This window comes from Macaca fascicularis, chromosome 7, assembly GCF_037993035.2.
Source record: "Macaca fascicularis isolate 582-1 chromosome 7, T2T-MFA8v1.1".
NCBI lineage: Eukaryota > Metazoa > Chordata > Mammalia > Primates > Cercopithecidae > Macaca > Macaca fascicularis.
In genome coordinates, this window is record NC_088381.1 from 58,827,023 (window position 1) to 58,842,508 (window position 15,486).

The 15,486-nt window shown below is 40.0% G+C and overlaps 1 protein-coding gene across 1 annotated transcript in view; it reads right to left on the minus strand.

The window, feature by feature from the left end:
* The window catches only part of TMC3 (transmembrane channel like 3), a 41,137-nt gene extending 25,937 nt beyond the window's left edge, over nt 1–15,200 (minus strand). Inside the window, exons 1-7 of the mRNA XM_015453172.4 lie at nt 15,003–15,200; nt 13,625–13,771; nt 9,321–9,396; nt 4,571–4,652; nt 1,660–1,766; nt 689–787; nt 436–578 (exon numbers count right to left, since the gene is read on the minus strand). Coding sequence (XP_015308658.3) covers nt 436–578; nt 689–787; nt 1,660–1,766; nt 4,571–4,652; nt 9,321–9,396; nt 13,625–13,771; nt 15,003–15,091 — 743 coding nt within the window. The 5' untranslated portion in view covers nt 15,092–15,200. The remainder of the gene's footprint in view (nt 1–435; nt 579–688; nt 788–1,659; nt 1,767–4,570; nt 4,653–9,320; nt 9,397–13,624; nt 13,772–15,002) is intronic.
* Nucleotides 15,201–15,486: the final 286 nt, after the last annotated feature.

Sequence of the window (15,486 nt, forward strand, 5' to 3'; positions counted from 1 at the left end):
TGCCTCCTCCGGTGATGACCTAGAGGTGCCAATTGAATCACAGCACACACAAGCCTGGCCTTCGCAAAATTTGTAGCTAGATCACAGGCAAACAAACATACAACCAAAGGAGGACGTTTTGCTTTCTGCAACCTCTGGCCACCTAGATCATATTGCTTATGTCCCTATTGGTGCAGCTACTGCATTGTCTAAAATTACATGAACTGGTAAATCTATATGATTCTTGTATTTCCAGGCCTAATATAGGACCTAGTACAAAGCAGTAAGTGTTCAATAAGTACTTGTTAAAATGAACATGCCTCTTTTAGCTTTGGTCTTCTCATCTGTAAAATGGATACAGCTATGTCTTAACTTTACAGGGCTATTGACAAGATTAGATGACATTACACATATCATAATGCTTGATATGTATTTTGAGAAATCGAGCAGTCATACTTTTTTAAAAGAATGATGAAGCTGTAAGCAAACACTGCCATCCCCACTAGGAAATACGCCAAGGGCAGCCGGTAGCCAGCTCTCCCGATCTTCCTCTCCCTGCCATAGTATCCGTAGAAGAGGACTGAGTACTGGAGGTAGCCCTGCAAAGAAAACACTCAGTGTCATTTCTGGTTCCCATTCCCAGGTCTCAGAACTGTGGCCCATCCACCCCTTCCCTCAAGACAAGAGTGTGGCCAAGCATCAACCTCACCCCCAGAGACCAAACGGTGTCCAGGTCTTGGGCTGATGAAACCTGCTCCTTGGGGATGGTCTTTCTGGCCGTGCTTCCAAAGGGCTGGCCTGCAATCAGCTGGTGAGAGAAGAAGGCTTGTTATGTGGTCCTCTGGGTGGGAGGGGACCAGGAGAAAATGAGAGATTGATCTCCATGTGCTTGTGAAAATGCCACACATAAGAGATCTCCAGGGGGTGGATTTCTGCTTGATTTTCATTAATGAAAAATTAATCTTGGGTGGCCAGATTTTCTTTTTGCCTGACTAGAGCTCACCTGGGTGTGCTCTCTCTCAGCTAGACATGGTTTCTACAGGTGGATTACTAAGGCCCCTGTTGGGAAATGGCCCATTTACTTTTTGAGGATAACGTTTAGTTGAAAATGGATTTTATTTCTTTAATTTATATAAATGTAAGAGGCACAAGTGTGGTTTTGTTACATGGATATATCGTGCTATATCGTCTGGGGTTTAGTGTACCCATAACCTGAATAATGTACATGGTCTGGATATTATTTCAACTTTGGACTGGCAAACTGGCTGGTTGGCCAAGTCCAGCCTGTGGCCTTTTTGTATGGCCCAAGAGCTAAGAATAGTTTTGCATTTTTAAGTGGTTGGGGAAAAAAATCAAAAGAATTTATATAAAATTCAAATTTCAGTATTCATAAATCAAATTGTATTGAAACACAGCCACATCCACTGGTTGATATACTGTCTATGGGTGCTTTCATGCTACATGGCAAATTTGAGTCATTGTGACGGACACCAAATAGCCCACGAAGCCTAAAGTATTTATTCTGTGGCCCTTTACAGAAAAAGTTTGCCAAGCCCTGCTTTACTCAAACACATGTATGTTCCTCCCCACAATGACAACCAGAGGAGCCATTTTATGCGACTGCTGTAATGTCTCCTCTTTTTAACGAGTGGTACTTTTTTCTCTCCTGAAACACCTTACCTCTGGAATGACAATAAAAGCACCTGTCATAATGGTGAGCACAATATTAATTCCAAATAACCATCTCAAGAATATGAAATAGGAGGCAACGCCAGATCCAAAATGACCTAAAGACAGACAAGATAATGAGAACAGTTTAAGTAAAATCCTCATAGTGCAAGAAATCCTACAAAAAGAACACCATAACTTTTCTTACATCCACAGGAGATAGAGTAAGAATGCCATTATTGTACCAATCGGGGTGTTCCTTCCTGAGTGTTAACTTAGACAGATCAAGATGCCCCTGAATATCTATCAGTTTTACAGGCAGGAAAAATCTCTAGTTTGCCTAAAATGCTATTTGATAGTCACTTCACTAATGACATATTCATCTAAAATGGTCTTATCAAATTTCTAATATTTCATGTATGTTAACAAGTATCAGCATCTTTTAAGAAATTGGTATATTTCTTATCTATTTTGCATCATTTTGAGAATTTCAAGGATTTTGCTAAGGGTTTCTTTGCCTTAATTTCAAGATAAAACACAATTTGCTAGATGCTCACAATAGTGGACAGTGGGTGAAGAGTACAAAGGAACTCTCTTTCCGACTTTTCTATACATCTAAACTTATTCTAAAATAAAAAGCATAGTAAAAACAAATTTATAACTATTGAGAAAATCCAGGAGCATAGAATAACTTAGATGAGGACGTAGGCAACAATTCCACAACATTCTGGAGTAGGTAGTTTCATGTCATTAAAAAAAAAACAAAACTCTTAAATTTGTATTTCAAATCTAGTTTATGTTTGTCATAATGAGTAGCAAAACACAAAACATCACAAGGACAAGAAAAATTACCTATTCTGTGATCACTAAATTAAAATCACTATTAGAATTACTTTCTATTAAACTTTTAGTGTAACCTTCCACAATTATCCTATGCAAATAGTGTTTTTGTATAAGATTGGCATTTCTCTCCAGCATACATCTTCAATTATCAATATATTACAAGCATTTTCTCTTGCCAAAAATACTATTCTATAACATAAATTTTATTGTTCCATTAAGTGAATTTTCCATAACTGATTTAAACTATTCCCCACGACTTGACATTTAGGACATTTCCAACTGTTCACCAGGGTGAATAGTTCTATAATAAATAATTTCTGTCTAAGATAAGGTTTCCTAGAAGCAGAGCTTGAGAAAGGGATTTGGCTACAGGTGATTTGTTGAGGAAGCACTCTCCATAGAGAAGATGTGAAGGAGTCAGGGAAGGTCAGGGGAAAGAGCCAGGGAAGGGCACCATCTTAGCTGCAGCCTAGCTGAGTCTATCCCATCAGGAGCTCTGCAGCATGAATTGCACCACTGAGTTGGTCCCACTGGGAGCAAGGTATCAGACTTGAATCCTGCTCTGTTAATGGTCACTGCCTCTAGACTCCGGCTGGTGAGTGTGGGATTGGTGTGATAGGAGGTAGTCCTGGGGCAATTCCCTGAAGGGGAGCAGCTGAGTGACAAGCAGTCCATACTCAGCAGCAGAGGAAAGGGTAGACCAGCCAAGGAAAGGCAACCTGGGTACAGCACTAATGGCAGTGGCTGCAGCCTTGTTTGTTTAGTTTATTATGGTTTTCTCTGTTTTTGTTTTTTTTATTGTTTTGTTTTTAGGAAACGGAAGCATATTACCAAAGTATGTAACATTTTGAAGACTTTTGGTACATATTAAAACTTTTTAAAAAAGAAATACTGTCCTAATTTACATTTCTGCCAGCATATCAAATTGTTTGATCCATTTAAATATTCAACATGTTTTTCCCAGTTTGTCATCTAACTTTTAGCTTTATTTTTTATGTATGTAAATTTTATTTTTTTAGGTAATTAAATATAACAGTACTTTTTCCTCTTTCACTTTTATGATTACATATGTCTCCATTCTGCAATCATAATATCTATTGTCTATTCAAATATGTAATGGAATTTCAAGTGAAGGAATTAAACTTACTCTTTAAAACAATTGAATCAATTGTTCCAGTGATATTTATGCAGTAATTCAGACTGACTTCAATAATTATTGCATGCTAAAATTCTAAAAGTATAAGTGTATTCCTATCTGTTCCTGAATTTTTTCTTACTCCTTTGATTTGCCAGTCAATTCCCACACTATGCTATACTGCTTCAGCTGTTGTAGCTTTATGATATATTTTAATATCTTGATCTTACAACTTCATTTGCATTCTTCTTTATACTTTTTAAATTAATCTCTTGGATATTTTTCTTCCTATAAGTTTTATGATCATTTTGTTAAATACTTAGAAACAATACACTGAGATTTTTATTTGATTGCATCAAACTTGTAAATTAATTTTGGGAAAATTAACATTTTCCAAATATTAAATCTTTGTATGCGTTTTAACAAGACTTTTATATCCTGTGGTATAATTTTACAGTTTCCTTTACTTTGGACTTATTGTTAAATCTATTCCAGATACTGTGTGTGTCAGTGTGATCATGGACATGATTTATTTATTTATTGGCGCATGTTTTCTAAATGGGCACAATTATCTCTATGAAAATGCAGATTTTTGTATTCGTGTTTTGCAGTTCCCTGAGCTACCCTCTTATTCATTCTCATAGGTTTTCACCTGATCCTTTAGGGGTTTGCATTTTATCTGACTGAAGGAATGAACTGGGAGAGAACAGCAGAGCCACAGTGGAATGTGGAAAGGCTTACATCGAGACTGTTCCCATCCTGGCAGGTGGTGGGGACAAGTATCTTGTCTTCTGGATCTGTTGTCCCATGTGGAGTCCGGTGACCCTGCTATAAGAGTGCCCTCAGCTGCACAGCATAAGGACCAGAACACAGCAGACTCTCCTTAGGCTGTGATTGGCCACTAGTATTGCATTCCTGCTCCACTCTCCAAGTGTAAATACTTACTCTCAATTTTCTTTATCCTCATTTCCCAGGGAATGAAGATGACCACAAAGTTACAGGCGAGACGAGCAAATTTCCGCCAGAGCTAGACAAGAGGGGTCAGGATTAGATGTCACATTCATGAAGATGGCAATGATTGTGCAGTACTAGGCACCTAAATGTAGTATACCAGACACTCCCTCTGGTAATCCCTTTAATTATGGATTATGGCTTCATAGGCCTTTAAGCTGCACTAGAACTAAAGTAGCTCCCTTCTCTGTGCTCCTAACCAGGTGAATGGACACCGGCTTTGGATAAATAATGCAAGCTGCAGCCCCATAGAATATGCACCTCAATATAGACACCACCCAGTCCGTGGTATCTGTATTGAGGTGCGTATTCTATAGGGTTGCAGTTTGCATTAGCCATCCCATTCCTGATGCGGGGTATCTCTTGCTCTTTGAGGAAAGAAAAAGTTTAACTTTTGGCAATTACATCTTAAAACCACAACACACAGTAGAAATTACTTGAGGAATGATATATGAATAAATCCACTTGATCTTGCCATAAACCTAAGGGGGTTCTGAGAATGTGCCCCAGGAATCTGGATGCCTAACAAACTCCCCAGGTGATTACAAGCACATCCCTGTTTAAGGACCAAGAGTCTAGAGCCTACCCTGAAAATGAGCCCCACTCTAATGTGTGACTTGCCTCCTGCTACAGCCTCTTTCCTGGATAGAGCTGTCGGGGATAAGGTCTAAAAATTTGTCTTGTAGTTTTGGCTGGGTGCAGTGGCTCATGCCTGTAATCCTAACACTTTGGGAGGCCGAGGTGGGCAGATCATGACATCAGGAGTTCAAGACCAGCCTGGCCAATATAGTGAAACCCAGTCTCTACTAAAAATACAAAAATTAGTCGGGCGTGGTGCCATGCGCCTGTAGACCTAGCTACTCAGGAGACTGAGGCAGAAGAATCGCTTGAACCCAGGAGGCGGAGGTTGCAGTGAGCCGAGATCATGCCACTGCACTGCAGCCTGGGTGACAGAGTGAGACTGTCTCAAAAAAAAGAAAAAAAAAAAAAAAGGTGTCTTATGTTTTTAAGATGAAATTGCCAAAAGTTTAAAAAACATTTCTTAAAGGGGAATAAAACAAGACATGCCCTGACACTAGTTCTGCTTCCAACAAAGTTGGCAGGTTGTGCATTTTTACACACACACAATCTGGGTTTGTGCTGGAAGTAAATGATATCATTGCAGAAAGAGGAATTACAAATGTAATTATGACATTCTGAGCTATAAGACTGCACATGGTCCCGGTACAGACATGTATGATAATGTCATTCTGGACATGTCTGCTGAGGCCAGAATGGCTGCTTGTAAATGAAAATCTGAATTTTATCAGAAGTTTATCAGAAGTTGTTCATCTTCTGTTCATGATTTGAGAGCCAACTCAAATACAGTCACTCCCATGAACACAAAATCTCTGTAGCCAGAAAAGAAATTCTCCGATTTGTAAACTCCCCTAGCAATAATTTTTGGTCTCTCTCATAATGTTTATCATATCCTACCTTACATTACCTTAATTTTGTTCGCCTAGCTTGTCTCCTAGAGCCTAGAGAGGGAGATGGAGGCTTTCTGATCATTTATTACCCCAGTATCCAGAGGAAGGGGTGCTCCATCATCCTTTGGCAAGGGTTTGGTGTTGGAAAGCATTTGAGTCTCTGGCTCGTTTTAAATCCCTGAAGACTAAGAAGCACGGGGCGGAAAGCCAGAGACCTGAGTTCTAGCTGTAGTTTCACATCTATCTCACTATGTGTCCCTGGGGAAGTTATTTTCTTTCCTTGGGTTCCATTTCTCCATCTGTATAAGAAGTCAGATTCAATTAGTGGCATTCAGAATGCTCTTTAAATTTAAAGTTGTATGAGAATTTTCATACATGTAACAGCCTAAGGTAGGGCAGCTTTTGTAGGTGGGGGTAAAAAATCTCCCCCACCACCCCACCAGTAGTGCTTGAGGAGCCAGGGTCCTCCAACTCAGGTTAGAGAGCACTGGATTGAATGGCCCAAGTTTGCTCATTCTGGGAATAAGAGTCTATGCAAGTTGGCCCAAAGGAACTTCTTAAAGGAAAATGTGATTGAAAAAGGTGATTTGTTGATAACGTGTTCAGTAAGGCATGGGGGAAAAAGTTTCATGCTTCTCTGATGATTTATACCAAATCTCCATGGAAAAAGCCTTGAAACAGGAATAATTCAAAATTTAAGAACAAAGCAAAATCAAAACAAAGAAAACTAAACTTGGAAGAATAGATCCTAATTGTGGGTTTGGATTATTGAGCTTTGCTAGCTAAGAAAAAGTTCTATCTTTGGAAAGACTTACATATCCACCCAGAAGATATGTAACAACACATGTGATAGTTCATGAAAAGTATATTTATTCATAGTATGTGTTAAGCACCTAGATTGTGTTGACTTATCAACATGTCAACATGAACTGTCATACATGTTGTTAGATATGTGGTACATGCATGTATCATACATACATATATATTTATACATGTATCATTATGCATGTATGTATCATACAGATCTAACAATATGTATGACAGTTCACGAAAAGTATATTTATTCGTAGTACGTATTAAGCACCTAGGTTGTGTTTTCCTGTGAATGCAGATAGTGAGCATGACATGCAAGATGTCAGCTGGTATGGAGTTTGCATTCAGGTAGAGACAAGGCAGCCACAAGCAAATCCATGCCACAGTGGGACACGGTCTATTAGGACTGGGGGAGAAGGCCCTTTCAACAATTAGGGAAGGTCTAGCTGAGGAGGTCATACTTGAGCTGAGACTTGAATGAAAAGGAAAATTAAAAGTAAATGGGAAGAGTAGCTTTATAAAAGGGGAGAACAGCCAGTACAAGCTGTGGGTTAGCATGAGCTGAGCGTTTTACAGAAGAGGATGGAGGAGAGAGGAGCAAGATAAAAGTTTGGATTACCTTACTCAATGTAAAAACTCTGCTTCTAATAATTCAGCCCATTATCAAGTTATACCTTTAATTCATACTGAGTTTACTATTGCTAAAAGTCCCAATAGCTTTTCATTGTTATATATAATAGGTCATTTGAATTCATGTGAAATACTTTATTTCCTGTAGCATTTCAGCTTATTTAGAGAAAACAAAAGAGCTTGGTAGTTCATATGTCTACAAAAAGATAATTTATTTCATAAATTCCATCATAGTATGGCAGGAATAAGGAGTCATGTGTGATTTGGTCATAAAAACAGATTCAAATTTTAAAGAAGATTTTTGTGAAGAGTAAGAAGAAAGAATGACAAGATGTGTCCTTAGGGATTCTTTGATATTTTATAATTTTTCAAACATGTAAAATTTATGACCTGCTTTTATTTAAGCTATATTAAGAATATTTTTGTTTCAGAGAATCTAAAAAGAGTCTATCTGTCAGTTATTGTCTCTTAAGATAACAAACAAAAAATATAATAATCAACATTGGTGCAGGTATTATGAGACTAATAATGGCAATATAAATCATCAAGGCTTTTAGAAAATAATCTTTAAATATTTATCAAAAGCCAAAAAATGGACCACAGTCTTTTCTATAGTGATTGCAATTCTGGCATTCACCCTAAGAAAAAAATTCAAAAAGACAGAGAAATCTATATGTGCAAAGATGTTCTTCGTAGGGCTATTAATAATAATGAAAAATTAGAAGCATTTTAAATATCCACCAGCAGTCAAATAACTAATTAAATTAATATACATTTATCTGATGGAATACCACAGAGTCATCAAAAACCATTAAATATAAAAACTATATAGCAACATGGAAAAAAATTATATAATGGTGCTATGTGAAAAAAGAAGCAAAACGTACATACACTACAATTACTATGGTATGAAAATAATACATTTATGCAATGACTGATGTGAAATTTCTAAAACGATATTATATTGAGGAGTAGAGGGTATAGAAGGAGAAGTTATTTTTCTTTGTTTTCTACAGATTTATGAAATGACTTTATAAACAGATAATTTTAATGTATACTTTTCCTTTAAGTAACTGAATGGGAAAAATAACAAACAAAAATCTTAACATTGTATTATAAAATGAGCATTGACATATACCTGCAACTTTCTCATTGTAAGAAATACAGCTGTATACAGGGACACAGTGAATCAAACCTACGAATATGGGTGGGATTAACTCAGGAAAGGTGCTAGATCACTTTTGCTATCCTTTCTCCTGATGAATTAGGCTTACCCAGTTTCACACAATTGGGAAGGGAAGGCATCTAGGACTAAAATTCAAGTCTTGGGAAATTCATACTTTTCAATTCTATTATCCTGATCTACAGCTGTGTTATAGACTGGCACTCGCAACCTGTGTATCATGGCAAGTGCGATGGCAAACACAACTTCCTGGCTCTGGAGACCACAGTGTTCACGTGTGTCTGTGTCTGTGTGTGTGCTTTTTTTCTTTTTTTTCTTGGAGACGGAGTCTCGCTGTGTTGCCCAGGCTGGAGTGCAGTGGCACGATCTAGGCTCACTGCAAGCTCCGCCTCCCGGGTTCACGCCATTCTTCTGCCTCAGCCTGCCACCACACCCAGCTAATTTTTGTGATTTTAGTAGAGACAGGGTTTCACCGTGTTAGCCAGGATGGTCTCAATCTCCTGACCTCGTGATCCACCTCCCTTGGCCTCCCAAAGTGCTGGGATTACAGGTGTGAGCCACTGCGCCCGGCTACATGTGTGTTCTTTACCTCTGCACCTGCTGCTTGGTAGCCTCGGGTCCTGGTCAGCCTCCCTTCGAACTTCAGTACAATGTCCTTCGCTCGTCTAAGAGAAGAAAAACCTGATGGTGAACACAATTTTATCATACTTATAATTTCTGCAAAATGTGTAAAAATGCAACAGGAATAGGTTGCCATCTTGTCCTGAAAAATGATACAGCACGAGATGCCGTGAGAGAATGGAGTTACACAAATACTTCATGGTCTAATTTTTGGTAATCAGAAAATGCCTTAAAATTTTTTTCTTTAATATTTAAATGGATGCATAATCAAAAATGATGAAATTATACCAAAATTAGCTACAACTGAATTTCTTAAAGGCCTTCACTGATTCTGGTGCTTGACTGGGGATTCTGAGCTTTGGAAATCCTGGTGGCAGACACCTGCATCTCGACCTCTCCACTTAGCAACTTTCCTCTTGCAGTCAATTGTTTAAAAGTGCAAATCAGACCTGGCTTCAGAGAATCTGCCTAAGTAAAGGTTGGTGTCCGATTAATGGGAGCAAAAAAGTCATGTCTACATAGACATGAACAATCTGATTCACCCCAAACAAACTTCTAACACACTAATTGATCACTGTATTGAATTAACCTGATATCTCTGCCTAAATATTCAGTCCTGAAAATGGACTAAATTCATTGGGATAGACAGTTAAATTCACACCTTAAATGAACAACAGGATTAGAAAATAAATGTTAGTGCCATGGACAGACTGAAGCCAAAGGCTCTTAGAGAGATGAATGTCACCGTCAAGGTAAGCTAATCATTTACCACCCCATGTAGAGATGCTCATTATCTGATGGTTGGACGCCCTCTGCTTGATTATGTTCAGTGTTGAAGAACTTAGTTCTTCTGAATTAGCCATTTTGCTAGTTTGACAGGTTTACTTGGGAGGGTGCTCTGGTCTGTGCATCACAGCAACCCCCAATAACACCCAGTGGTCTGAGTCCTTCCTTGGAAAACACAGGGTACAAGCCAATTCCTTTATCCACAGACAGGGTGATCTCTCCAAAACATTACCTAACCAGAGTTCTTGGTTTTGGATCTCTCTTCCTACCATTGCAACATCTTCATCTTAATAGCCCAGCCAATGCATTGACTTCATTCTGGCCAGAACCAAAATGTAGGTCAGGAGCAAGGTTGACGTCCCATGACTACCATGTTGGGGTCATCTTAATAGAGCTGTCTGCTGCAAGTATTTAAAAAGTAAAAGCCTATCAAAGTCAAGTAACAATTCATTTTATATCTTATTTTTTATTTTTTCTGAAAACATTTAAACATTTTATGCACATCTATTTTGGGTCAAGCATAGTGGAATACAGAGTTGCCTAAAACAGAGTTTCAGTCAGGTGGGGTGGTTCACACCTGCAATCTCAGCACTTTGAGGGGCTGAGGTGGGAGGATTACTTGAGCCTAGGAGTTCAAGACCATCCTGGGCAACACAGTGAGATCCCATCTCTACAAAAATATAAAAAAATTAGCTGAGTGTGATGGCACATGCCTGTAGTCCCAGCTGCTTGGAAGGCCATGGTGGGAAGATCACTTGAGCCCAGGAGTTTGAGGCTGTGGTGAGCTGTGATCCAGCCACTGCACTCCAGCCTGGGTGAGAGTGACATCCTGTTTCAAAACAAACAACAACAAAAAACCAGAGTCTCTGCCCTGGAAGAGTTCACTACCTAATAGGGATGACAGAGATCCTTAAAGACAATGACTGAGGGAGAGTGGGTGTGACAAGAGCTATAACAGAGGGGTGATCGGGTGTGGAGGTAGCAGGGAGGGGCAGCCCCAACCAAGGCCCAGTCATAGACCTATGCTGATTTCATAGGAACTGACCACTTGCTTCCCTACAGGGGAAACAAGCATGTCCTGTATCCTCTTAGACAGGTGGCTCTTGCTCCAGACTCAGAGTTAGCTCATTCTGTTTTCATCTGCATCCCTCTACGCTCCCTTGATTCCCAAGCAGACAGGGTTCGGTGCTTTTTTGCACTTTCCACAAAAGCACTGTGATAAGCCTCAGCAAGTCCAATGAGGGAAGTGTTGCTCCAGTAGTTTCTCAAGGTGATGGAGAGGAGATATGTGTGGCAAGGAGATAGCGGAGGTGCTCAGAGGGCCAGCTGCACCCTGAGACCCTGGCTGCTGGCTGAACACATGGCCGGTGTCAGCCATCTTGGGGCTCTGGATGTGTCACATGGGCCAAGCAACATGGCAGAAGGCCTGGCTTATTCTTTGGTTTCTGAAGTGCCTTGACAGAAAAGTTACCATTTGTTCTGCTCTGCCCTCAAAGTTAAAGAGACTTAACCACCTATTATTCAGATAACAATTGATCATCATCATTTTGGAATGATTTAGCAAAATTCTAATAGAACCTATGTCATTTTTTTTTTTTTTTTTTTTTTGAGACAGAGTCTCACTCTGTCACCCAGGCTGGAGTGCAGTGGCACAATGTCGGCTCACTGCAACCTCTGCCTCCCGGGTTCAAGCAATTCTCCTGCCTCAGCCTCCCGAGTAGCTGGGACTACAGGTGCCCACCACCACGCCCGACTAACTTTTGTATTTTTAGTGGAGACAGGGTTTCACCATATTGGCCAGACTGGTCTCAATCTCCTGACCTTGTGATCCGCCTGCCTCAGCCTCCCACAGTTCTGGGATTACAGGCGTGAGCCACCGCACCCGGCCAAGAACCTATATCTTTTCTTTTTAAAGAGTAATTGCTCCAATGATTACTTTGGTGAAATTACTATGTTTCAATACAAGAAAACACTGGACTTGGAATCAGAAATTCTAGATTTAAAGCTTAATTCTAGCACTCAGAAACTGTGTAGCTTGGGTTAGTCTCTTAACATCTCTGAGTATCAACTTTGTTGTCTGAAAAATGGATATAATGCCATCCTTACTCAAAGAAATGGAAACAGCAGCAGCTGATAACAGACATGAAAGGCACATGAAGGAGAATTAATTGGAACCTTCTGAGGACCAAAACTACGGATGACTTTAGCTATCTTTCACAGTCACCTGAAGAGCAGTCTGGTCAGACTGGAAGAACATCACCTGGAATGCAAATCTAAGGAAGAAATGATTTGATGGGAAAGAAATGCAAGCCTAATACATGGTTGATATGGAGGTAAAGAGATATCTGCTTGGCATCTAGAAAAGAGCAATGAAGATGAAGATAGGGCAGTGATTCTGTCTACACAGCAGGTGTCTGATGATCAGGCGTAGTGTCTGCTTTGCCAGGAAGCTCCACAGCACAGGTCACAGTAGCTCAGTGGTACAGGCCATGAAAGCTACTCTGCTAACTCCCTTTGCTGTGACCCCAGGCATCAGAATCACTATTCCTTACTCACTCTTAGTGAGTGACTGTTATATACCAGATACAATGCTAAGCACTCACAGAGTTCATTCCATGTATTCCTTCAACAAACTGCTATCAGTGGATCTCAAACTTGAATGTGCAAAAGTATCAACCTAAATGCATGTTAAAAATACAAGGACCCTCTCCCATGGTTTGATTCAATAGGTCTGAGAGCAATCAGGGATTTTGAGTTTTTAACAACACCCGGAGAGCTTAGTGGTTGACATTTTTGGAAATGGACTGCAGGAAGTTAATGGCTGTTCCTCACCATCGCTTCAACTTTAAAAAAGAAAAGAACTGGTATTCAGAGACATTAAGAAAATTAATGTCACGTAGATAGAAATTGGTAAAGGTAGTATTTGAATCAGGGAATCTGTTTTTAAATCTTTAGCACTTTATTGTATAGACAGACTGTTTAATATGACTCTAAGTATCATAATAATCTGGCTTCCTATAAAGGGTTTTTTTTTTTTTTCAATTATTTTTTTACTCAGAGGGTGGTAATAGCCAAGCAGCTAAAATGAGTATCTCTTTTCATATTGGCTTACTGCTCTGTCTCTAGTGAGCGAGACGAGCTTGGAGAGAATATTAAAATCTAGTGTTTAGAAAGGAGGCAGAAGATAAAAGACTCTCCACCAACACACACACACCCAACACAGACACACAACTCTTTATACTCTCTCTTTCTCTGCGTCTCTCTGTCTTTCTGTCTGTCACACACAAACACACATGCACACACAGAGGAACTGGCTTCTGGACCAGCTAGACCTCTCAGATACCTTTGTGACTTTGCTAAGTCAGGTCAAGAGTGACTGAGCCACCTCTCTCACCTGAGTCTTTATCCTCGTTCCCATGGGCAGGGCAAAGTGGTTTATCGGAAAGCATACTTGTAATGATCAATAATGGCCATTGAGGCCCTTACCTCAATGCCCTCAGCTTCTGTCCCATAGTCCAGGGTCTGCAGCGAATGTTTGCCATGAGATCTTTCTGGAACTGTATATTCTGGAAGATTTGTTCCGGATCATTGCTGTCCCCTGTTTCATCAGCACTAAAGCTGTCATCCAAGTTGCTGAATGATCAGGGCATTAAGGAGGAAATCTGATTAGAAGAATTGTTTCCAGCAAAGATCATCTTGCCCTGGGCACAAGTTCAGGTCATCTGTATGAAATGTGTATGTGTTTGTGCATGATTGTGTGTGTTTGTGTAAAGGGAGGGACCCAAAGAGACAGATAATTTGGTAGTGTCAGTAGCCTGTTGAAACATTTATTGGATTCAATTACTTCCACTGGGTCATTAGAAGATAATGATTTCTCAGGGTGCATGATATTATCAGAAAACACAAGATGAGACAAGAGGGTACTTATGTACTCTTGGATTCCTGAGTAGCAGCAATTGGGGTAGGCAAAATAATTTCTTTTTCAGGCTCATTGAAATAATCAGCTAATTTTAGAGGTAGGACTCCTGTTCCCCAATTCTAAAGGTAACATAAAATACAATCAAAACTTCTGCCACTCAGAAACCCCTCTTCACCCTTTCCAGTCAATTCATTTTAAACCTGAGATAACCAAGGCAGAACCAGAATCTTTCTACCAGCGAAAGATTAGCTAAATAAATTTACATGGGCGAGATATTTCAGGGACATAGATACTCTCAAGAGGAACAATTTTCCAACATGTAGCAACATTTACTCCCAGTTACACTTAATATGCTTTATCCTAATGCAACTTTTTGAGAGGAGTTAAGAGTATTCATCTATGACTATTAGAAATAAAAGATTTCCTTTGTCATTTTCTAATTCATATTGTTTTTACCCATTAAGAGGAGAATTTTTTTTCAATTTCGTCAAATTAAAGGGCAGCTGTACTAGACCTTTATAAATATTTAACAAATTCGAATAGCACTCTCATCCACTTCTAACTAGCCTGAAGGCTTTTCCAATAAACACTTTATTTATCATGATAGACATATTATCCACTCTCTCTTGACGTTGCTGATTGAGTGAACATAGAGAAAACAGGGAAACATATCTGTGGGTTTGGCCAGCCATAAAGCCAGGTTGGGATGCAAGCTTTCGGATTCTGACCTCCTGGTCAAGAAGCAGCCAGAAGAACCATTTCCCTCCATGCCCATTGCTGAGGTTGCCATCCTAGTTGTACCACAACCTGAAGAAGTGAGATTCTGAGTTCATTCTGAAGGACAACTGAGCAGGACAGGGACTTTTTCCCTGGCTCTGGTGACCCATGCATTCCTTCCTCACACACCTGACTCCTCTGCCCAGCTGATGAATGGGGCTAGCTCACCTGAGCAGCAGAGATTCCTGGTAGAGGTAGCACTGACTGGCATTTCTCCGGATGCCTCTATAGCGCTGGGATGCCTTTGAGGTTTTCATGGGAGTCAACAGACTGCTAACGATCAGAAGCTGGCCAGAGAGCTGGGAGGTTAGCAGGCAAGGGTCTGTTCTGAGGTTTCTGAACAGAAGCAGCGGAGTTTCCTCTGCCCGCCGGTTCTCAGGAACAAGACTGTGTGCTTGCAGCTGGTGCTCTGAGTAGGGAAGAATCCAGGAGGCCAGTCATGCATATGCAATGTTAAGGTGGCTGTAGCTGCACAGATTGGCTGGAGTCTAGACAGCCAAAGGTTTGACCTGGTGATCTACAGATCGCTTGGTGCGGCACAAATGATCACATCCGTTAACCCCTTATGCCCTGACAATCCTGGATGGTTGGCAAAACACTTTACATCTTTGACCATGGCTGCTGTTCACAAAACACTGAGGGAGTACAAAAG